The 25,056-nt window shown below is 42.9% G+C and overlaps 1 protein-coding gene across 6 annotated transcripts in view; it reads right to left on the bottom strand.

Moving 5' to 3' along the window:
• CCDC150 (coiled-coil domain containing 150) overlaps positions 1-25,056 on the bottom strand; it is a 108,927-nt gene that overhangs the window by 1,571 nt on the left and 82,300 nt on the right. For 4 of the 6 annotated variants that reach the window (XM_068281306.1, XM_068281309.1, XM_068281308.1 and 1 more), the window contains 4 exons: positions 19,869-19,937; positions 18,953-19,102; positions 18,482-18,574; positions 2,262-2,754 (listed from right to left, as the gene is read on the bottom strand). In XM_068281306.1, coding sequence (XP_068137407.1) covers positions 2,635-2,754; positions 18,482-18,574; positions 18,953-19,102; positions 19,869-19,937 — 432 coding nt within the window. In that variant the 3' untranslated portion in view covers positions 2,262-2,634. Of the gene's footprint in view, positions 1-2,261; positions 2,755-18,481; positions 18,575-18,952; positions 19,103-19,868; positions 19,938-25,056 lie in introns of those variants that run through there. The other 2 variants (XM_068281307.1, XM_068281310.1) reach the window with 2 other exon arrangements.

The raw sequence follows: 25,056 nt of genomic DNA, 5'->3' as shown, positions 1-25,056 counted from the left end.
ACAAAAGCCCCCACCAGTGCAGGAGTTAGGGGCTGCATCTATCTCTCTCTCCTTCCACAGTATGCTAAGTAGCTTAGAGAACAGTATACAGTACGTGCTTCCAGCACTGGTTCACACCTGAACTTCTGTCTTTACAGAGCTCCTGCATGTCATGTGACAGAACACCTGGGGGCCGTATTGGGCTATGCAGCGGCACACCAGATGGTGATGTTAAGACAGAACAGTGGCTGTAACCCAGAACTGGAAGCAAGTAATGGATTCTGGTTTATGTGCTACTTTGCATATATGGAGGGCATAAATGGTACCCAATACTAATTTGGGGGGGGGGGGGGGGAGGGGCACAATGGCTGCCTAATACTAGTAGTTTGGATGGGCTGGGAGATTGGCTGTCCAGAGTTTTGCAACGGGGCTCCGTCTTTTCTAGTATGCTGGCACTTTAAATGACAGTGATGAGTGAGCGCATTGTTCCCGCGCCTACACCGCTGCTCCATTCTACACTGCCCTGTCGTTCCACTTACCCTCTCTATATAAACAGTACACTCACTCAGGTTTACCCAGAAGACATATCTGTATAGGGCTCATTATACATGGTGGCGTCACCATAAGGATCAAACTCGATCCATACATGTAACACTTATAAAAGGTGTGTACACACCTTTACCTCTCCCAGTGCTGCTTTTCTTCACCTCTCACATATGGAGAGTAGGACAATAAAAATTGACAAAAACCCCATTGTAGTTTAATCTTTACATACTGATGGCCGCTAATAACAGAAACTGGAAATGCATGGCACCTCACAATGGTTTTGTGCAGCCCAGTGCTAAGATTTTGCCAGTCTTTATGTGTGTGCATAAGGAATAAACTGACTTAAATATGAAGTAGACATAAGACAGATCTTTATTTCAGTACAAAAATAGAATTGACTCACAGAAATAAAGTCTTGCTGTACATAAACACAATTACAAACCCATGAGATTAGTGTGCCTTTAACCAGGGTTAGGTAAATTCAAAATTTCATTTGTATATTTATTTGCTTGCCTTGTTTGCCTTACTCATTATCAGTGCATTGAAATATACTCCAGTGCAATAAATACTGAAGCCCAGCTACATACAGTATACCATATGGTAGTTTTGTATTTAAAATGTTGTATCAAAGAGGCTTCTTCATTTTCACTCGAACAGTTTATCTGAAGTAGTTGTTAACAAGATCGTGGGTAGGTTTCTCAAAGTTTTATTGGTATGAACCCCTTTTGTAAGCCTGTGCACACCAAGTACCCCTGGCATGACAAAGATGATTTCAAGTACCCTTTTACAAAAATATATGTAATCATAGTACATGGAAATTGGTTCTTAACAATTTCAAGCATTTCCTATTGTTTTTCATTAGCTAAAATACAACTTTGGTGTTGTTTATATATGATTTATCACTTTTAAAAACTATAAATTAGTTATACTTTAAAGGGATACTGTAGGGGTTTGGGGGAAAATGAGCTGAACTTACCCGGTGCTTCTAATGGTCCCCCGCAGACATCCTGTGTTGGCGCAGCCACTCACCGATGCTCCGGCCCCGCCTCCAGTTCACTTCTGGAATTTCTGACTTTAAAGTCAGAAAACCACTGCGTTGCCGTGTCCTCGCTCCCGCTGATGTCACCAGGAGTGTACTGCGCAGACACAGACCATACTGGGCCTGCGCTGTGCGCTCTTGATGACATCAGCGGAATCGAGGACACGGCAACGCAGGAGCAGTGGTTTGCAGACTTTAAAGTCTGAAATTCCAGAAGTGAACCGGAGGCGGGGCCAGAGCATCGGTGAGTGGCTGCGCCAACACAGGATGTCTGCGGGGGACCGTTAGAAGCCCCGGGTAAGTTCAACTCATTTTACCCCGACCCCCCTACAGTATCCCTTTAAGTATATCAAGCTTTATACCCGTTAGAAGTATTCCTGGCGTACACGTACCACATGAGAACCTAGGTTCTAGAAACTTCTTTCTTGAACATTTTCAGAACCTGGGAAAGTTTCTGGTCTCTAGTAACGGGTCAGACAGCCACACCAGATGAAGAGTACATGTGAGATAAATAATTACTATAATGATTTAAGCATGATTGAAGGCTTTACTGCTCTTACCCAAATCCCTTTTTATACAAGGGGTTCAATTCTCCTAGCCCTAATTCTGAAACCTTATCAACCTTCTTGTTATGTAGACAAATATGTTTTCCCAACTTTATCTTATGAAGACTGTTAGGGAAATTAAGTAAGAGTACTTCCAAAAAAACAGGTTTATGGTGAAGAAAGCAGGTTCTGAGCATCACCATCCAATACAGTTTCTTAGCAAGTACCTCAAGAATACATTCATTTAAAAAGAGTGCAGCCACTCCAAGATGAAATGTGGATGACAAAACTGGCTTCAGCTCACCATATGTGAGAAGTGAGAGTCCTCTTTTAAAGTGGTTCCGTAAAGGGATATACTGTATGTGACATTAACAAGCAGTTTACACAATCATATAAGCTCTGCCACTGAGCGCCTACACAGGAAGAAAATATTTGCAGCTTTAGGTGGGCTTTAAGCAGGTACCGGCCGGTCCAGTTTGAGGTCTAGAGCTGAATGTGCGCAAGGTATTATCTGGCTGGATTTATTCACTCTTTAGGCAGAAGATTTCTGGAAATCAACTTTAACTTCTGTTTAGTTTCCCAATGTTCAGCCCGTGATTGGGGGAGGAAATGAGGATAACCCACGAGGTTACTATCAGGAAGGTCCTAAAGGTAAGTACAAATGTAACACAATTAGCAGCAAGAAACTCACAGAAGTTGACTGATACAGTGGATTTAATGTAACTTCTCATCCTTCCCAGCTTCTCTCCATCTCACAGTGTACACTATTGTGTCTCCTTTCTGCTTATGTAGTCTTCAGGCCCTGGCCAACCACTTCAGTATTCTGCCAGTAAGGCCCCTTTTACACTTAATCAGTTGGTGTGCGTTAGTGTGCGTTGGTACACGTTTTTCCATAGCATTGCATTGGGAAAAAGCTTTCAGTTAAAACACGTTAAGTGTAAAAGAGACCATAGGAAAACATAGGCATTACTTTGAAAATCAGTTTTCTTTCAGTTATAACTGAGAGCAACTGATTAAGTGTGAAAGGGCCCTTAGTGAGGAGGAGCTAAGAAGAACTGGATGCATGGGGAGATGCTGATAACTCAATCTGTGTGTGAAAGCATGCTGAGGGTCACCTAGGGGTGACTTTAGGTGTCTCTGGAGTTATAATTTGAGCTGCAGGAGGCTGGGACTGGCTGTTTGCCCAGCGTGCATTTGTCTTTAACTGCACTGTAGAAGGTTGTGCCGGAACAGTTTTTAGGCACAACTTGGAAGATCTATGTGGTTTTTGCACTTACCATTACACACTCCCCACTGTTTATACAGAGCATTCACATATTGTGAGTGTGCTTCTTTAGGAGCACTGACTTTCCATTGTATTTTAATGTTTATGAGTATATTCTGGGTCCCTGGGATTGTTTTATCAGATTTCTGTACTTTTGTGAAGCCATTATGGACTGGCTATTTCCTATCAGGCAGCCTCATCCCATTAATATTTTGGTATCAATATTTTTATTGATTTTATAGTAATAGTACAACAAAAAAGAAACCCTCATGAAAAGTTGCACACAGGCGATACAGTTGAAACAAAACTTGGTTTGAAAACAGTCTGGCAGCCTCTGGCAACATGTACCAGAAAGAACAAACCTGAGTGTGTGACATGTACAACTTTAACCTTAAACAATAAACAAGAACATAGAACTCGGTCCTGAGAGGTTCCCCAGCAATCAGAACTGGGGGACCAATTTTCGCGGGCAGGGCTAGAAGAGGGAGAGAGGGGCTGAACACCCGCTCACCCTCCATATTCCGTGTCCCCTGACCAAAGGACACGGTGAAGAAAGGAGAGAGAGAAGAGGCTAAGTAAAGGGAAGAGAGGGAGAAGAGAGAAAGAGGAGAAAAGAATAGAGTCCGAAGGAGTCCCGGGGAAGTTAATATGTTGTAAATAGGTCGACGTCCATGCCCGGGTATTCAAGATCTATCCAGGGTTGCCATATTCGAAGGAATTTGTTATGGGTGTTGCGCAAGATGCGTGTTAATTTTTCGTTGACCATGAATTCTGACATATGTGCTTTGACTTCTGAGAAATTCGAGGGCGTTTTCTTCCAGTTTTTTGCTATTGTCATTTTAGCCGATAAAAAGAGGAATGAAGCAAGCTTATTTTGATTAGTTGTGAGGCCAGAGATTTTACCGTGGAAGAGGACAATCCACGGGTCTTTTCGTATGGTAATATGAAAAAGGGATTGTAAGGCCAAAAACCCTGCTCCAAAAGCGGGTGAGGCGCGGACATTGCCACCAGGTATGGTACATCGTGCCCTCCCTTCCACAGCCTCTGAAGCATGTGGAGTCAATAGCTGAAGAGAGTTTATGTAGCCTTGATGGGACTAGATACCACCTAGTTAATACTTTATATGCAGATTCTATAGCATATACATTCGTAGAGCAGCTAGCTATGCGAGACCAGCAGTCTGACCAGTCTTCACTGTCTCTATGGCAACCTAGCTCTTTTTCCCAACCTGAGATGTAAGAGTGTAGCCTGGCTGATTCCGGACGGGAGAGTCTAGAGTAAATTAATGAGATTGAACCGGGGCCAGATGGATCTCCAAGGCACATGTTCTCAAAGAAGGAGGTCAAAAGTGGAAATTCTTTGTCTCGTGTGAGTGTAGAAATCCAGTGCTTAATCTGTAAAAATCTAAAATGTTCATGTGGAGGAGGGTCATATTTGTCTTTGATGTCCGCCCAGGAGAGGAGGCCTCTGCCAGTCAAGAAATTTTTAACTAAAAGGAGTTGATGGTCTGCCCACCATTTGAAGGAGTCAGGGTTATCAAGCCCTGGCGGAAAAAGAGGGTTGTGCAAAATTGGGCATAAGGGTAGATGTGAGGATTGCAAACCCCCTGAGTACCTGAACGTGTCCCAGATGCCAAGGTCCGACGAGAGAAAGGGGCTTAGTTGTTTGGGTCTAGCTTGTTTTGGGATCCACAGAAGAGTATGTAGCTTAATGGGATGGCAGTCAGGGACATCTAGGAAGGTCCAAAGTGGGGCATTTTGCCCTTTGTAGAGAGATAGCAAGCGAGCTGCTGTGGCTGCTCTATAATATAAGAGGAGATCGGGGACTACCAGGCCACCGTCAAATCTGTGGGCTAGCAGAATGGATTTTTTGATTCTGGATCGCTTACTGGCCCAGATAAAAGATAATATCTTATTCTGGAGTAGTCGTAAGAAGTGGGGCGGAACGCGGGTGGGGAGCGTCCGGGAATAGGTATAGTATCTTTGGTAATATAGACATTTTGATAGTATTTATCCTGCCAAACAGGGACCGTGGTAATTGGGACCAGTTTGTCATTAGTGCGGTAACTTGTTTAAGTAGAGGGGGGTAGTTATAGTCGAACAATGAGTCAGGTTTGGGTGTTAGAATAATGCCTAGGTACGGTATAGAGTTGGCACATTGAAAGTCTAAAATTGAGGAGACTTCTTCTTTGAGGGCAGGGTTTAGGGTTATGTTCATGGCCAGGGATTTCTGAGTGTTAATAGTGAGACCTGATATGAATGAAAAACCTTGCAGAAGGGCTAACAGGTTAGGGATAGAGGTCAAAGGTTGGGTAACAGTATCATCCCATTAATATTTTGCATTGAAAAAAATCAGATAGAACATGTTCTTAAATGAGATAATTTGTTTTTAAAGTGTTGGTTCAGATGCACTTCAAATAACTGAAAAAGGAGCTCTTGTTAATAATGCCATGTACTTGCACTACAGATTTTAGCTGTGTTTTGAAGTGCAAGAAAATCACTACCATTGCTTGAATTAAAAAATGACAAACAAATTTAGCTGAGCTCCCCCTGCAGAGACTTTAAAGGATACCCGAAGTGACATGATGAGATAGACATGGGTATGTACAGTGCCTAGCACACAAATAACTATACTGTGTTCCTTTTTTTTCTTTCAATGCCTGAAAGAGTTAAATATCAGGTATGTAAGTGGCTGACTCAGTCCTGACTCAAAAAACACACCTGAATTTGGTTACATAACAATCAAAAATACCCTAAGTAGAAAAGTAATAAAATTTAACTTTTAATCGAAGTTACATTAAAAAGCAACAGATTTGCTGACTATTCTAGTAAATTGTGACAAAGGTGAGACTGGAGGTAACAGTCGGAGGTCAAAAGACCATCCTCCAAGTTCACACTGTATTTAATAAAACCCTACACCAACTCAACATGTTTCATTTCCTCAATTGGAAACTTCGTCAGGAGTGTATATTAGTGAAAAGGTGACTATGTACATTAACAAAATAAATACATTAGTAAATCACATATTTACAAAAGTTAGCAAAGAGAACTAGCAGAGTAACGGCCACTACCAGCAGCCTACTAGCAAGTGAGCGTACAGCTACTCCTTTTATACTGTGAGCCAGCCCCCAGAGGATTCTGGGTAGGGCGGTTCATGAAGTCGCCCCTTTACTTGGTGCTATGATCCCATCCTATTGGACAAAGCAAGTGTCCATCAAGATGACTGTCCAATCACATATGGCCACCATTGGCCATAATGCAATTAAAAAGGACATGTAAAATACCTATTTGGAGGCAAGAAAGACGCTCACAGAAGGCTCCAGAGGATCCACATACACTGGCTGTAAGCCGCTGTATCTCCGTTCAGAGGAATACGGAGAAAACAGTCGTTCCGTAAATCCCTCATTCTGATTGGTGGATGCGCTCGTCTAAGGAGGCGGGTATGAATGCGGTGACTATGGCTGATGGACGCGCCTGCCAGCCAATAGGCAGGCCCGTCACTTCTCAGGGAACGCCTGCCGCTTTGGCCGCTCAGTTCCCCGGGTGAATACATTGCGTGACGTACAAGTCACGCGTAGAGTGAGCCGGGAACGCCCCTTATCGCTATGGTAACGTCCGTGTGCAGCGGAGGGCGTGGTGGTTGAATTAAAAGGCTGCACATCATTGGTGCCCACACTCAGTCCGCCCCAGTTGCCTTGGAGACGCATGGATGTGTTAAAATGTAAACATCCATGCGCTTTATTAGCGATAGCATCCCCAAATACATTAGAGGGCTGGACAGTATGAATTACACACGTAAACTGCCTTTGAGCGGGGTAAGTATGTGGAAACATAAACGGCCATGCATCTTGATAATGGCAAGATACCACCACCTTATCCCCAAAATTCTAGGGGAGATCAGGGGGACATAACTAAGCCACGGACCATCAAAACACCCATATAAGAATTAGAAATGAAAAAGGAGAATTAACGGAGGGTGATGCTGTGATATACTCTCCATGTATAAATAAATAAAACCCATTCTTAGTAAAGACACCTGTAAGAGTATAATAGGGATAATACAAAGATTAGTAATAAGTTATAAAGATAAGAGGAGGCTGTTAGAAATACATCAGAGGACTACAAGGCGTACAAACATGATGAATTAGGACCAGAAACTGGCTAGATGAAGGGGGCAAAAGTGAAGCCCTCATTAAGACCTCGAGGACTCAGGGTCCCCAACCTATATATCTATTTAGCTTCCTGTTGTCTCAATTTTTGATCCAAATTTCCACCTCTGGGACCCATTCTCCACTTTTGTATCACCCAGAACTGGAGACTCTTAGGATCGCTCTCATGTTTTTCCTGCCAATGGCCTCGATTCATCAACACTTAGCAAATTTGTTAACAACAGTTTGGTAAAATACCGAATTTGTTAACTTCATTTCAGGATTCATCAAAGTTATCTACAGCTGTTAGCGAACATTCGTTAACCATTCGGTAACGATTCGCTAAAACGGAAGAAAGTGCAATTCATGAAAAAGAAAGTGGGCGTGGTTTAGCGTTACATTTAGGATTAGTTATCTCCTTCACTGCTCTGTCGTTATTCCTGTCAGATCATGGCTGACAGAGAAGATGGAGCCATTTGAAGCGGTTATGTATCAGCTGAGAGTGATTCAAAGGCGCAGAAGGGCAAGAATAAGGTCTGCAACCATATAAATTTGTAAGAGAATAGATTTATTTGCTATAACACGACATCTGCATTTCTCTTGAATCATCTTGTAAGAGAACACAGGCAGTGCCAGGGTTAACTATTTTTGCTAGCTGCACTATAATTTTTTAGAAAAGGCTCCTATCAAATTGTGGGATTGTCCCAACCACTTCCAGAATCCTGGTCCAGGTGTTAAGCCCTATTCAGAATGTTGCTACGTAGTGCTCAAAGGACTGCCTTTTACCCACAATTCCATGGGAATCTTATGGCCTTGTGTTAAATTACCGCTGTAAAATGGAAATATCGACACGTTACCGAATGTTTACCGAATTGTTATCGAATTCACACCGAATGCCGAAAAACCTTGATGAATACAACTAGAAATCGCTAAACGTCGAATTCGGTAATTTAACAAACTGGAAAAAGTTATCTCATAGACAATGATGAATCGAGGCCAATGTCTGGAAACAGAGGTGTTACGTTTATGGGAAATATCTCCCAGATGTTCCAGAATCCTCTCTTTCACAGGCCTCGTCGTTTCACCAATGTACAGGAGCAAGCAGGGGCACTGTATAGCATGAATGACTCCTTCTGTATTACAGTTGTAAAAATCCAGTAGATCAAAAGTACGACCATCTTTTGGGGACATAAAGCTCTTGCATTTTAAAACATTTGCACAAGCCTTACATTTACCGCATTTGAACATTCCCGACAGGGGGCCTCCTAGCCAGGTCTTTTTAGTTATGCCCGTATGGTTACTCTTAACTGGCAAGAAGGAGTGTGTGAGGCTGTCTCCCAAATTTTTCCCCCTTCTGTATGTTATTAGGGGAGATTGTGGGATATAATCTTTCAATTGTGAGTCGAGTTTCAGGATAGACCAATGTCTTCCCAGGATTTTTTTCACATTGTTAGATTGACTTGTAAACGTGCTAATCAGTCTCACCTTACCTCCCTCCAAATTGGTTTCCTTTCTTTTAGGGGTCAGAAGGTCATTTCTTTCAGTGATTGAGGCTTTTTGATATGCATTTGTTATTACTTCCTTAGGGTACCCCCGATCTTTAAAACGTTTCTCCAGTACTTTACATTCCTCTGTGAAATCAGTCATATTAGTGCAATTCCTGCGGGCCCGCAGGAACTGTCCCTTGGGAATACCCTTCTTGAGAGGTTCTGGGTGGAAGCTGTTCCATTCCAGCAGTGAATTGGTGGCCGTAGGTTTACGAAATATTTTTGTTTCAAGACCACCCCTAGCATTCTTAGAGATTTGAACATCCAAGACGTTTATGCTGTCAGTATGTATCTCATGCGTAAAAAACATGCCAATATCATTCGAATTAAGTTGTTCCACAAAATCCAAGAATAGTGTTCTGGGGCCGTCCCACAGAATGAAAATGTCATCTATGAAACGGCCCCAGAAAAGGACGTGGGAGGTGTAAACTGCCAGCTCCTCCCCAAAAACAAATTGATCCTCCCACCATCCCAGAAAGAGGTTGGCATAGGAGGGGGCACATGCCGTCCCCATGGCACAGCCCCTCCTCTGTAGGTAATACCCATTCTGGAATAAAAAATAGTTGTGGGTAAGAATAAATTCCAACAATGCCAGAATAAAGGAAGAATGTTCTTTAAGGTGGATACTCCTAGATCTGAGGAAATAATTAGTTGCGTCTAGGCCCAATCTGTGGTCAATATTGTTGTATAAAGATTCCACGTCAAGGCTAGCAAGTAGAGTGTTCTCCCCAGTTTGTATATCATTGATTTTATTTAGGAGATCCATTGTATCTCTAAGGTAGGAAGGGAGGCTTTCCACAAAGGGTCTCAAAAATGAGTCCACATATCTGCTGATCTGTTCGGTAAGGCAGTTATTCCCAGAAACAATGGGGCGCCCTGGTGGTGATTGCAGATTCTTATGCACCTTTGGAAGTGCATAAAAGGTGGCAACTGTGGGTGATTTAGTCAAGATACAATCATAGTCATGTTTATCAAGTATGTCCCTACTTCTTGCATCCCTTAGTAACAACTCAAGTTCTTTATAGAAGGTTACTGTGGGGTTCCCCCCTAGCCTTCTATATTGTCTCTCATTACTGAGAATATTTTTACACATTTGAACATATGCTTCTCGCGACATCAGGACAACATTTCCACCTTTATCAGATTTTTTGATGACGAGCTCCTCATTCGCCATCAATCCATCTAAAGCGATTTGTTCATTTTTACTAAGGTTATGACCACAGTGATGTTTTGTTTTTGCCAAATCCTCAAGATCTTTTACCACAGTGTCAACAAATATTTGAATCATCGGGTAACCACTAATGCTGGGACAGAATTTGCTTTTACTCGCAAGATCACTTTTAGGGGCCCCTAGCTGTATTTCCCCCGTGATATTTTCCTCAAGGAGGCCATTTAGGGTACTTAAAGCAATAGCATCTCTTTCTTCATTTCTTTTTGCCTGCATAGTGGGCGAGTTCATAAACTTGTAAACTGCGAGTTCATAAACTTGTAAGATGCTATTGCTTTAAGTACCCTAAATGGCCTCCTTGAGGAAAATATCACGGGGGAAATACAGCTAGGGGCCCCTAAAAGTGATCTTGCGAGTAAAAGCAAATTCTGTCCCAGCATTAGTGGTTACCCGATGATTCAAATATTTGTTGACACTGTGGTAAAAGATCTTGAGGATTTGGCAAAAACAAAACATCACTGTGGTCATAACCTTAGTAAAAATGAACAAATCGCTTTAGATGGATTGATGGCGAATGAGGAGCTCGTCATCAAAAAATCTGATAAAGGTGGAAATGTTGTCCTGATGTCGCGAGAAGCATATGTTCAAATGTGTAAAAATATTCTCAGTAATGAGAGACAATATAGAAGGCTAGGGGGGAACCCCACAGTAACCTTCTATAAAGAACTTGAGTTGTTACTAAGGGATGCAAGAAGTAGGGACATACTTGATAAACATGACTATGATTGTATCTTGACTAAATCACCCACAGTTGCCACCTTTTATGCACTTCCAAAGGTGCATAAGAATCTGCAATCACCACCAGGGCGCCCCATTGTTTCTGGGAATAACTGCCTTACCGAACAGATCAGCAGATATGTGGACTCATTTTTGAGACCCTTTGTGGAAAGCCACCCTTCCTACCTTAGAGATACAATGGATCTCCTAAATAAAATCAATGATATACAAACTGGGGAGAACACACTACTTGCTAGCCTTGACGTGGAATCTTTATACAACAATATTGACCACAGATTGGGCCTAGACGCAACTAATTATTTCCTCAGATCTAGGAGTATCCACCTTAAAGAACATTCTTTCTTTATTCTGGCATTGTTGGAATTTATTCTTACCCACAACTATTTTTTATTCCAGAATGGGTATTACCTACAGAGGAGGGGCTGTGCCATGGGGACGGCATATGCCCCCTCCTATGCCAACCTCTTTCTGGGATGGTGGGAGGATCAATTTGTTTTTGGGGAGGAGCTGGCAGTTTACACCTCCCACGTCCTTTTCTGGGGCCGTTTCATAGATGACATTTTCATTCTGTGGGACGGCCCCAGAACACTATTCTTGGATTTTGTGGAACAACTTAATTCGAATGATATTGGCATGTTTTTTACGCATGAGATACATACTGACAGCATAAACGTCTTGGATGTTCAAATCTCTAAGAATGCTAGGGGTTGTCTTGAAACAAAAATATTTCGTAAACCTACGGCCACCAATTCACTGCTGGAATGGAACAGCTTCCACCCAGAACCTCTCAAGAAGGGTATTCCCAAGGGACAGTTCCTGCGGGCCCGCAGGAATTGCACTAATATGACTGATTTCACAGAGGAATGTAAAGTACTGGAGAAACGTTTTAAAGATCGGGGGTACCCTAAGGAAGTAATAACAAATGCATATCAAAAAGCCTCAATCACTGAAAGAAATGACCTTCTGACCCCTAAAAGAAAGGAAACCAATTTGGAGGGAGGTAAGGTGAGACTGATTAGCACGTTTACAAGTCAATCTAACAATGTGAAAAAAATCCTGGGAAGACATTGGTCTATCCTGAAACTCGACTCACAATTGAAAGATTATATCCCACAATCTCCCCTAATAACATACAGAAGGGGGAAAAATTTGGGAGACAGCCTCACACACTCCTTCTTGCCAGTTAAAAGTAACCATACGGGCATAACTAAAAAGACCTGGCTAGGAGGCCCCCTGTCGGGAATGTTCAAATGCGGTAAATGTAAGGCTTGTGCAAATGTTTTAAAATGCAAGAGCTTTATGTCCCCAAAAGATGGTCGTACTTTTGATCTACTGGATTTTTACAACTGTAATACAGAAGGAGTCATTCATGCTATACAGTGCCCCTGCTTGCTCCTGTACATTGGTGAAACGACGAGGCCTGTGAAAGAGAGGATTCTGGAACATCTGGGAGATATTTCCCATAAACGTAACACCTCTGTTTCCAGACATTGGCAGGAAAAACATGAGAGCGATCCTAAGAGTCTCCAGTTCTGGGTGATACAAAAGTGGAGAATGGGTCCCAGAGGTGGAAATTTGGATCAAAAATTGAGACAACAGGAAGCTAAATAGATATATAGGTTGGGGACCCTGAGTCCTCGAGGTCTTAATGAGGGCTTCACTTTTGCCCCCTTCATCTAGCCAGTTTCTGGTCCTAATTCATCATGTTTGTACGCCTTGTAGTCCTCTGATGTATTTCTAACAGCCTCCTCTTATCTTTATAACTTATTACTATTCTTTGTATTATCCCTATTATACTCCTACAGGTGTCTTTACTAAGAATGGGTTTTATTTATTTATACATGGAGAGTATATCACAGCATCACCCTCCGTTAATTCTCCTTTTTCATTTCTAATTCTTATATGGGTGTTTTGATGGTCCGTGGCTTAGTTATGTCCCCCTGATCTCCCCTAGAATTTTGGGGATAAGGTGGTGGTATCTTGCCATTATCAAGATGCATGGCCGTTTATGTTTCCACATACTTACCCCGCTCAAAGGCAGTTTACGTGTGTAATTCATACTGTCCAGCCCTCTAATGTATTTGGGGATGCTATCGCTAATAAAGCGCACGGATGTTTACATTTTAACACATCCATGCGTCTCCAAGGCAACTGGGGCGGACTGAGTGTGGGCACCAATGATGTGCAGCCTTTTAATTCAACCACCACGCCCTCCGCTGCACACGGACGTTACCATAGCGATAAGGGGCGTTCCCGGCTCACTCTACGCGTGACTTGTACGTCACGCAATGTATTCACCCGGGGAACTGAGCGGCCAAAGCGGCAGGCGTTCCCTGAGAAGTGACGGGCCTGCCTATTGGCTGGCAGGCGCGTCCATCAGCCATAGTCACCGCATTCATACCCGCCTCCTTAGACGAGCGCATCCACCAATCAGAATGAGGGATTTACGGAACGACTGTTTTCTCCGTATTCCTCTGAACGGAGATACAGGAGCTTACAGCCAGTGTATGTGGATCCTCTGGAGCCTTCTGTGAGCGTCTTTCTTGCCTCCAAATAGGTATTTTACATGTCCTTTTTGATTGCATTATGGCCAATGGTGGCCATATGTGATTGGCCAGTCATCTTGATGGACACTTGCTTTGTCCAATAGGATGGGATCATAGCACCAAGTAAAGGGGCGACTTCATGAACCGCCCTACCCAGAATCCTCTGGGGGCTGGCTCACAGTATAAAAGGAGTAGCTGTACGCTCACTTGCTAGTAGGCTGCTGGTAGTGGCCGTTACTCTGCTAGTTCTCTTTGCTAACTTTTGTAAATATGTGATTTACTAATGTATTTATTTTGTTAATGTACATAGTCACCTTTTCACTAATATACACTCCTGACGAAGTTTCCAATTGAGGAAATGAAACATGTTGAGTTGGTGTAGGGTTTTATTAAATACAGTGTGAACTTGGAGGATGGTCTTTTGACCTCCGACTGTTACCTCCAGTCTCACCTTTGTCACAATTTACTAGAATAGTCAGCAAATCTGTTGCTTTTTAATGTAACTTCGATTAAAAGTTAAATTTTATTACTTTTCTACTTAGGGTATTTTTGATTGTCAGTCCTGACTCAGACAGGAAGTGACTACAGTGTGACCCTCACTGATAATAAATTCCCCTTGTTATTTCTTTCTTTCTCTCGGAAGCCATTTTCTGATAAGAAATTCCAAGTATAAAACACTTTCCTATCAGTGAGGGTCACACTGTAGTCACTTCCTGTCTGAGCCAGGACTGAGTCAGCCACTTACATACCTCATATTTAACTCTTTCAGGCAGAGAAATAAAAAAAGGAACACAGCATAGTTATTTGTGTGCTAGGCACTGTACATACACATGTCTATCTCATCATGTCACATGTCACTTCGGGTATCCTTTAAAGTCCTGAGCTCACTTTTCTCAGCAATGCACGTGGTGGTGGAATCTACAGAAGTGTCACTGGCACCTGTTGTCCTCCATTGCATCAATGCTCTGTGGAAAAACATTGAATGGGAAAGCGCTACATTGTGGACAAATTGCATGCAGCAATGTGTTTCAGAATCCACTGTTGTGTATCAGACAGTGCTGACTATGCACTGCTTGATGTCCCTCTGTATCACACAAGTGTAGAGAAAAGCCGGCACCATCTGAAGTAATATATTGCTCTTTTATTTCATCAGCGTATAGCAGCAGTAGAATACGACGTTTCGAGGCGTATACAGCTGGGACAGACGGGATTGCGATCTAAGAGCAAATTCCAGCCCCCGTCATGTCAGATCATCGACATTTTTGTCAAGAAAGTCCAGGGTGAAATAGACCTTATGTTTAGAAAATCTAACTTTTTAGGTGTTTCAGTACGGAATAACATTACTAAAGCACAACAACAAGCTTTGAGAGAATTGTCTGATAATCCCCTTGTCACAGTCAAACCAGCAGACAAGGGTGGAGCGGTGGTTGTTATGGATACGTCGATGTACCGGGGAGAGGTCCTGAGACAGCTCTCTGATACATCGACGTATCGGCTGCTTGATCAGGATCCTCTTCCGGGTATACAACATTTTATTTCTGAGATAGTGTCAACAGCAGTTAGAGACGAGATCATTGATGATAAGTTAGCTAAGTATTTAATACAAGAATATCCTATTACTCCAGTGATTTACGTTTGCCCAAAAATACACAAGAGATTGGATAATCCGCCGGGTCGGCCCATTGTTGCGGGGGTTGACTCGGTGTTTGCTCCAATCGCAAAATATTTGGATCAATTACTGAGACCGTATGTGGTGGCGCTTAAGTCGTATTTGCGAGATACTCGGATGTTTTTGAGTATCATACGCAATATGGACTCGGTGCCAGATCCATGTTTACTGGTTACTTTGGATGTGGAGAGCCTCTATACCTCCATCCCACATGATGGGGGTATAGAGGCGGTCCAATACATCCTGGAAACTGCCTCTGACTATGATGCTAAACAGATTAGGTTCATTTGTGATTTGTTGTCTATAGTGCTGAAACACAATTATTTCAGATTTGATCAATCATTCTACCTTCAGGTGAGGGGTACGGCTATGGGGTCGAATGTGGCCCCGTCCTACGCAAACATCTACATGGGGATATATGAAGAGATGTATGTTTACACTAATGACTTATTTAAAAAATATGCTGTACAGTGGTACCGTTATATTGATGATGTTTTTTGCGTGTGGGCGGGGTCACACTCGACCCTTCAGCTGTTTGTTGAGGAACTGATGGCACGATGCGGTGACATTAGGCTTACAATTCACAGCTCAGAGAAGCAGGTAGCCTTTTTGGACACACTGGTCACCAGAAGTGGTGATCGGTTGGTTACCGATCTCTATGTTAAGCCCACGGATGTGAACTCCCTATTGCATTTTGGGAGTTTCCACCCATGGGCTACGAGGAGATCGGTTCCAACGAGTCAATTTCATAGAATATCCAACATTGTTGATGATGAGACACTACGTGGACGTAGGTTTGAGGAGATGGAAGAGAAATTTTTAGCTAGAGGTTACCCTAAAAATATTTTGCAGAGATCACGTGCGAGGGTAGCTGACCGTGCTGAGGGATGCAGACCCAGACAACAGCTGAATAAACGGATACCCTTTATTACAAAATATAATACAAAGAGCGATACGATTGCGAAAATTGTCAGACGCCATTGGCATCTGTTGTCTGACACTTTTCCAGAGATCGAATATTTTAGAAATCCTCCATTGATTTCTTATAAACGTGCCCCAACCCTTCGTGACCGGTTGGTGCATGCAGAAAGTGTGAGGGAGGTCCCTCAGAGAACTAACAGGCGAGGTACTTATCCATGTCTCAACTGTGTGCACTGTAGTGCTGTGATTAAGGGGGGTGAAATCTGTCACCCCTACCGCGGCACCAAATTTAAGATTAACGGGTGGCATACATGCGACTCTATGTATGTCGTATATGCCTTGAAATGTCCATGTGGTTTACTTTATATTGGACAAACCACACAGAAATTAAAAAAGCGATTGTCGTCACATAAATATGCGATTCGTGAACGGTTAGTCGATCAAGCGGTTGCGTCGCATTTTGTACAGGCCAAACACAGTGCAAGTCAGTTGAGGTTCATGGTTATTGAACAAGTGGCCCCACTGAGACGTGGGGGTGACCGCATTAAAAAATTACTTTGGAGAGAAGCATATTGGATCAAGAGGCTGGATACAATGGAGCCACGGGGCCTTAATAGAGAATTGGATCTCATTCCCTTTATATGACTGCCCGCCTCCATTGTACCCAGCCTGTATGATATCCAGAATCAGTTTATTTACAGTAATTTTCTTTTTTTCTTTCTTAATTATCTCTATGACTCGGTCATTTTTAATTTTTAATTTTTAATTTTTTCATTATATTTGTGTCATTTTGACAGGTATTTTGAATAAAATTTTTTTTCACTTTTCTTGCACTTAGGAATAGTGCCCTATAGGCTGTGTGTCTGGGAATAGGGTCCTAAAGCATGGCTGGCTGCCCTGCACTTTGCTCTCTGCAAATTCACATGCTCTCTTACACGTTACTGGGTATGCCATTGATGTGTGTTATTACTCTGGTTTAGACATAGATTTTGGCCTAGATGATTCACATATGAGTGTCACATATGAGTATGTGGTTGTTCTGCCTACAATGTTTACTATTTATGCTACTTCCCATCTTGATATGGGTTTTCCTCATGTCCCCCGTCTCTGCCCCGCCTTCCAACAGATGACAGACAGCGGCTGCTGCCGCTGACGTCATCGCGTCTCCCGTCTAGACGCCTGACGGCTGCGCTTTCGCGCTGTCGTCGTGGCGTCATCCGACATGGTCCCCTAGCTTGTCCGCATGCGCGGCCAGCGTGGTTTGACAGCCGGATATGACGGGAGAAGGGGGCAGAGGCGGCGAACATTGGGTGTTCGTGGATGGGAGGGACACAGGGGAGGCGTCTGCATCAGCAGGTGAGCGGTTTTAGTTCCCCATCAGGTCCGCAGGATTGTGGATGTGACTGATTGGTTAGGATGTTTTGAATTGATTGGCCACTGCTGATGAGTAATACTATATATATGGATGTATATTATTGTGTAGTTGATGTGCAGCAAGCTTGATAAAGAGGCATACGCTTCGAAACGTCGTATTCTACTGCTGCTATACGCTGATGAAATAAAAGAGCAATATATTACTTCAGATGGTGCCGGCTTTTCTCTACACTTGCAAGATTGATCCGGAGTGCTGCTGGATCCGGGCCTGGGCACATCGCTTATGCGGCAACTGGTTGGATGCTCCACAATACCTTTACCTCTGTATCACACACTGATATACACTATGTTGTTGAAATCACCACAGCAATGTGTAGGTGTCATCAGGGCCTTACTAGGAGAAGGACAGGTGCAAAAGAACATGCCAAGGTTAAAAAAACATATCTAAATGAAAGCCTTTACCTCAAAACTAATATCCTCCTTTTTAACTTTTGGTGGTTTTTTATTAATATTGATGCGATAGGCTATTCTGCATGTGTTTATTTTTTGAGTGCAAAGGGTTAAAACAGATATACAGTACAGGAAAAACAAATGACTAGGGTTGTCAATCAAATGCAAATAATTTTGAGATGATGAAAATATTTAAGCTAATTTTATGCAAATATATGCATGTATGTGAAATTTGAGTACTCAAATGCCTCGAATTATTTTTTTCAACCCAGACCCCAGTTTTGCTAATCTGTAACAGCACCACTTAGATGTGTCAAAAATCTTTTCACATTGCATTAAATCTGATTGGTTGGTATGGGCTATTGTTCTACGTACCTGTACATCTTGGTTCTTTTCTGCACTGCTTTAGGAAGTAAACCCAGTTATGTATACAATTACAATAAACAGTGTGCTACACATAGAGGCTTCTAAAGATGCAAATCTCTCACCTTTTTGCTGCTCCTTTCCCTTTTCTTCTCTATCTGCACCTCCTCAGAATGGCACAGAAAGTGACTGTAAACATCTCCTAGGTTAGGACCAACCTGTAGAAAGAGAAAATAAGGCATAAACAGATGCTTTCATTTATCTCAAGTAATATAAATCTAACACAAAATTATGTATTGCTGTTAGTGGCTGATGTACTTTAATTTCTCTATTTTTATTACACTTAAAGTTATCTAATATTTCAGGACCGTGCAGGGTCCCTTTCTCAAGCCAATACAAAAGATCAAGTACAGAAGGCCCCTCGCACTGGTGGAAATATGTGTATACCGGATAACTGCTGCATACCTCCAGGGTCAGGCACTGATTTAAAGGGTCTGACCGAGTACTTGGCAAAGTTCTTACACTACATGTTCATCAAATAAATACCTTTCCAACACAAGATTAAATCCTGATAAAAGAATATAGACAGACAGTACCTTGCACCTTTCCTCTAGCTCTTGTCTTGACTTTGTCTCCTTCTCCAGCTGTCCCTGTAAGATGTCCACTTGTGCTCTGCAGGATGTTGCAGCAGTTATCTCTTTTTGCAAGCTGCCAAGTTCTCCCATAAACTCCTGAATGCGCCTGCACTGAGGAGGGAATAGGAAGAACAATGTACTTAAAATGATCTTACTAATGATGAATTACTGTATTTTTTGGACTATAAGACTCAGTTTTTCTCCCTAAAAGTGGGGAAAAGAAGTCAGTGCGTCTTATAGTCCAAATGCAGGGAGTTCCTAACTTGTGAACGCCTGCCAATACGAACCTCCAACCCGCTGCAATGTCTGAGACTCCCTGTACTGTGCCCATGCAGAGTAGGACACAGGCAGACAATGGCGAACACAGTGGGACACAAAGGGGCATAGAAGAGGACACAAGGGGGACACAAAGGGGCATAGAGGAGGACACAAGGGGGCATAGAGGAGGACGCAAGGAGGACAGAGGTGGACACAGAAAGACACAAGCGGGGTGGGGCAGAGGAGGACGCAGGCAGGTACAAGTGGGCATAATCCACAAGATGCCCCTTCACCATGGATACACCAGGTTTATTCTATATTTTTCCCCTGGTTTTTGTGCTCTAAACCTAGGTGCATCTTATGGTCAGAAGCATCTTATTGTCCAAAAAATACGGGTACTAATTCTACATTTTCTTATGCTCAAAATCATGCATGATTAAACAGGAAGCAGAGGTGACATAGAATCTTGTGATTAAATGATACCTTTCTGATTGGCTAGTTGAGATCACATGACACCTCTGCTCCTTATTTTATCCTGCATGATTTCACTTAGAGAGAAAAAAACAAGTGGAAGAAACTGATCATCCTTACTTTAGTGCTGCTACTGATAAATTCTCACCTGTTCATTGTTGCTCCTCTCATATTCTTCCTTAACTTTCTGCATGGATTCCAGCTCAGCCTCCAGTTCCTTGGAAGTCATTATACACACATATTAATAGGTTATTGCAGTAAATCAATTTAATATTCCACAAAAAAAAATACAGTGGTGTGAAAAACTATTTGCCCCCTTCCTGATTTCTTATTATTTTGCATATTTGTCACACTTAAATGTTTCTGCTCATCAAAAAACGTTAACTATTAGTCAAAGATAACATAATTGAACACAAAATGCAGTTTTAAATGATGGTTTTTAGTATTTAGTGAGAAAAAAAACTCAAAACCTACATGGCCCTGTGTGAAAAAGAAATTGCCCCCTGAACCTAATAACTGGTTGGGCCACCCTTAGCAGCAATAAATGCAATCAAGCGTTTGCGATAACTTGCAACGAGTCTTTTACAGCGCTCTGGAGGAATTTTGGCCCACTCATCTTTGCAGAATTGTTGTAATTCAGCTTTATTTGAGGGTTTTCTAGCATGAACCGCCTTTTAAAGGTCATGCCACAACATCTCAATAGGATTCAGGTCAGGACTTTGACTAGGCCACTCCAAAGTCTTCATTTTGTTTTTCTTCAGCCATTCAGAGGTAGATTTGCTGGTGTGTTTTGGGTCATTGTCCTGCTGCAGCACCCAAGATTGCTTCAGCTTGAGTTGACGAACAGATGGCCGGACATTCTCCTTCAGGATTTTTTGGTAGACAGTAGAATTCATGGTTCCATCTATCACAGCAAGCCTTCCAGGTCCTGAAGCAGCAAAACAACCCCAGACCATCACACTACCACCACCATATTTTACTGTTATGATGTTCTTTTGCTGAAATGCTGTGTTACTTCTACGCCAGATGTAACAGGACACGTACCTTCCAAAAAGTTCAACTTTTGTCTCGTCGGTCCACAAGGTATTTTCCCAAAAGTCTTGGCAATCATTGAGATGTTGTTTAGCAAAATTGAGACAAGCCTTAATGTTCTTTTTGCTATAAAGTGGTTTGCGCCTTGTATATCTGCCATGCAGGCCATTTTTGCCCAGTCTCTTTCTTATGGTGGAGTCGTGAACACTGACCTTAACTGAGGCAAGTGCGGCCTGCAGTTCTTTAGATGTGGTCCTGGGGTCTTTTGTGGCCTCTCAGATGAGTTTTCTCTGCGCTCTTGGGGTAATTTTGGTCGACCGGCCACTCCTGGGAAGGTTCATCACTGTTCCATGTTTTTGCCATTTGTGGATAATGGCTCTCACTGTGGTTCGCTGGAGTCCCAAAGCTTTAGAAATGGCTTTATAACCTTTACCAGACTGATAGATCTCAATTACTTTTGTTCTCATTTGTTCCTGAATTTCTTTGGATCTTGGCATGATGTCTAGCTTTTGAGGTGCTTTTGGTCTACTTCTCTGTGTCAGATAGCTCCTATTTAAGTGATTTCTTGATTGAAACAGGTGTGGCAGTAATCAGGCCTGGGGGCGACTACAGAAATTGAACCCAGGTGTGATAAAACCATAGTTAAGTTATTTTTTAACAAGGGGGGGCAATCACTTTTTCACACAGGGCCATGTAGATTTGGAGTTTTTTTTGTCACTAAATAATAAAAACAATCATTTAAAACTGCATTTTGTGTTCAATTATGTTATCTTTGATTAATAGTTAATGGTTTTTGATGAGCAGAAACATTTAAGTGTGACAAACATGCAAAAGAATAAGAAATCAGGAAGGGTGCAAATAGTTTTTCACATCACTGTATGTGACCAGGATACTTTCTTATTCATAAGCATTTAGAGATTAACAGAATCAGGAACAAAAGGGAATACATTAAGTGCATAAACCAACGTAGAAGGAGGTTTTTTTTTTTACGTTAACAGAGGAAGCAGGAAATCCTATCATTGTGGCACAAATGTAAGGAACTTCCTACTTTATTCAAATGGAAAACCCCATATCTGGTATTAGTCGTATGTTCAGGCTAAGCATAGGACAAATTCATTGCCGTCAAAGTGAAGTAAGACCTTAGATCCGCCAAATTAGAACACATTAGTTGTTTTGCAGTTGTGAAAAAAGATTGTTTATAAACTTTCATATACAAATTAATATAACAACTATAACTTAAACACAAGTCATTTTGTATTTTAAGGTAATTAATATTAGATTATGTTACTCTAACTCTGCCACCAGTGGTATACATGAGCTCTCTGTGGTTGTGGAAGCTAAATGGCCCACTCAGTCTTCAATAGATCACACACAATGGAAACTGGACTGCTACCACTAGTGTGTGAGCAATGGATTGTTTGCCAGATCAGGTCTGCATTGGATACAGGGAGAACAGGTGAGCCCACATCATAGGGAACGGGAGACTAGCTGAGACCAGGCTGGCAAGACTAGAGCCAGTCAAAGGGATGATAATAATTCCAGCTTCCTTGCATATTGTATGCTGCTTGGAACAGGGCCAATCAAATGCTCTTCCTGTCAATTTTGATTAGGAAAAATAACAAGCTGCATAGACTTTGCATTACATTTGAATGCAAGCCAGAATTACAAGCCTCTCATTGACCATCTCTAGTCAAGGCAAGCTACAGGTCAAGGTAGGCAGCTGGTAAGCAAAGTCAGAAATAGGTTGGTGGCTAAGGTGGGCATCAGACAGATTAATCAAGGTTCAGGCTGAGGAACAGTCAAAGATCAAATATTGAGTTAATGCAGGTTGCAGGATAAGCATTGGTTGAAGATCAGTTAATGGTTGAGGCAGAAGGGAGGCAAAGCATAGGCAGGAAAAGCAGGCTTCAGCAACAGTGTTGCCAACTCACCCCTTTAATTACTGACACATATGAATTATACAGGTTTTGTGGCTAGGTAGATGCAGTTAAGGCACTGATTATGTGCAAGTGGCCCCAGAACCTGTATAAGTTAGATGTGTCAGTAATTAAAGGGATGAGTTGGCAACACTGTTCAGCAATAGGGACAGGAAGTAAGTAAGGCAGTAAGTAAGGCCAGGACAGCAGGTTCGTAACTAGGAAAAAGGATAAGGCATTGGTGTACACCACATGAGCAGCTCACAACTGACAGAATGGAGATAAAGTAATAGGAGGCCTAAAATCCTACCCTTGAAAATCAAGCACCAATAGAGATAGGCGACGAGATTCTCTGCAAATGCCAATGTGAGTGTGGACCTGCCTACAATGTCCACATGCACACACATCTGCACACAGGCAGAACATGTGATTTGCTCATGAACAGGGTCCTGACGGCTAGCAGTATTAAAACACCTGTACATTTCAGTGTGCTGTTAGCTACGATTTTCCAGTTGGAAGATGACATAAAATATGCTTACTTACAGAAATACACTACACTGGTAGTAACTGGCACACTTAACATTTGCAGACACACCCAGTAGGCACTCTGTTCAGGTGTTACTGTGTCACGTAGCAGTTGTCTAGCATGTCTCGAAGATCTCGAAAGTGAGTTACTTTTATGTTCCTTAACCTTTTCGGGACCATGTGAATGAGATCCTACGCCGCACTTGTGGCTGTTCTAGCCTGATGCGGCGTAGGATCTACGCCGGCCCGAAATTTCCGCTCCCGACGCGATCGTGCGCACCCGGAGGGGGAGATCAAGCTGTCATATGACAGCCGACATCTCCCCCGAGTGATCAGCAGCCATCGCGTATGGCTGCTGATCACACGATCACTACGATCGCCGTCGGATCGTAGTGATCTGTTTGACAGCTGCGGCGGCAGGGGGGGAAAGAAGAGGATCCACTCACCTCCCTGCCGTTCCAGCGACGATCGGCGCCCCCCTCCGCTCTGGCCGGCATCTCCGCTTCATCTGACGTCAGCGCCGGGTCCCGGCTTGATGACGTCATCAAGCCGCGACCCGGAACTGCTCGTCAGATGAAGCGGAGATGCCGGCCGGAGAAGAGGGTCCCGTGCGGCTCATCGCTGGAGCCTGGAAGGTAAGTGAAGGCTGCTGGCAGAAGGGGGGGCCCAGGCCACCAAGGGGGGACACAATGCCCGGCAGCCACACACGGGATCCGGCCGCCTGACCCCCCCAAACGCGCGCACCCCCTTCCCGCCAAAAATGCCTGGTCCTTAAGGGGGGGTAGGTGGCCGGTCCCGAAAAGGTTAAAGGAAAACTTAAAGAGAATCTGTATTGTTAAAACCGCTCAAAAGTAAACATACCAGTGCGTTAGGAGACATCTCCTATTACCCTTTGTCACAATTTCGCCGCTCCTCGCCGCATTAAAAGTGGTTAAAAACAGTTTTAAAAAGTTTGTTTGTAAACAAACAAAATGGCCACCAAAACAGGAAGTAGGTTGATGTACAGTATATCCACACATAGAAAAATACATCCATACACAAACAGGCTGTATACAGCATTCCTTTTGAATCTCAAGAGATCATTTGTGTGTTTCTTTCCCCCATGCACTGAAGTTTCAGGCTGCTCTTTTCTTCCTGCAAACTGCTTTGCCCTTGTTTGTAATTCCTCAGTATGTGAAAGCCCAGCCAGCTCAGAGGACGATTTATCCAGCTTGTAAAAGATAAGAGAGAAGAGAGAAGCTGCTCTAATCTAAATAACACACAGGCAGTGTGCAGAGAGGGGCCTGGAAGGGTGAGTTCATAGCAGAACCACAACACTGAAAAACTTGGCAGCCTTCCAGACACAGGCCGACAAGTCTGACAGGGGAAAGATACATTGATTTATTACAGAGACAGTGATAGTATAAAGTGTTGCAGTAAGCCAGAACACATTAGAATAGCTTTTGGAACTTGTAGGATGATAAAAAACAGGATGCAATTTTTGTTACGGAGTCTCTTTAAGGCAACTATAAAAAATGAGATTTACTCACCTGGGGCTCCCCTCAGCCCCCAGCAGCCGATCGGTGCCCTCGCAGCCCCGCTCAGATGCTCCTGCACCCGCCGGCGAACACTTCCGGTTTGGCCGTCACCGGCCGACAGGCATGGGAACGCGAGTGATTCTTCGCGTTCCCAGCCTGTATATCGCCCCCTATGCTGCTATTGCGGCCAGTGGTTTTCCAGTGGTTGGCATCTGATAATTGGGACAACAAGCAAATACTTTGGTTGGAGAATGACACTGAACATAGTCTGGAAGTGGATGTTATATCAGGGATGTTTTCCACTGAGAAAATTGCAATTGTGTTTCTCACATTTTCCACTGATTGT

Source organism: Hyperolius riggenbachi, chromosome 4 (assembly GCF_040937935.1).
Source record: "Hyperolius riggenbachi isolate aHypRig1 chromosome 4, aHypRig1.pri, whole genome shotgun sequence".
NCBI classification, from domain to species: Eukaryota; Metazoa; Chordata; class Amphibia; order Anura; family Hyperoliidae; genus Hyperolius; species Hyperolius riggenbachi.
The sequence above is the reverse complement of the archived record's forward strand: the minus strand, read 5'-3'. Positions and strand labels throughout refer to the sequence as shown.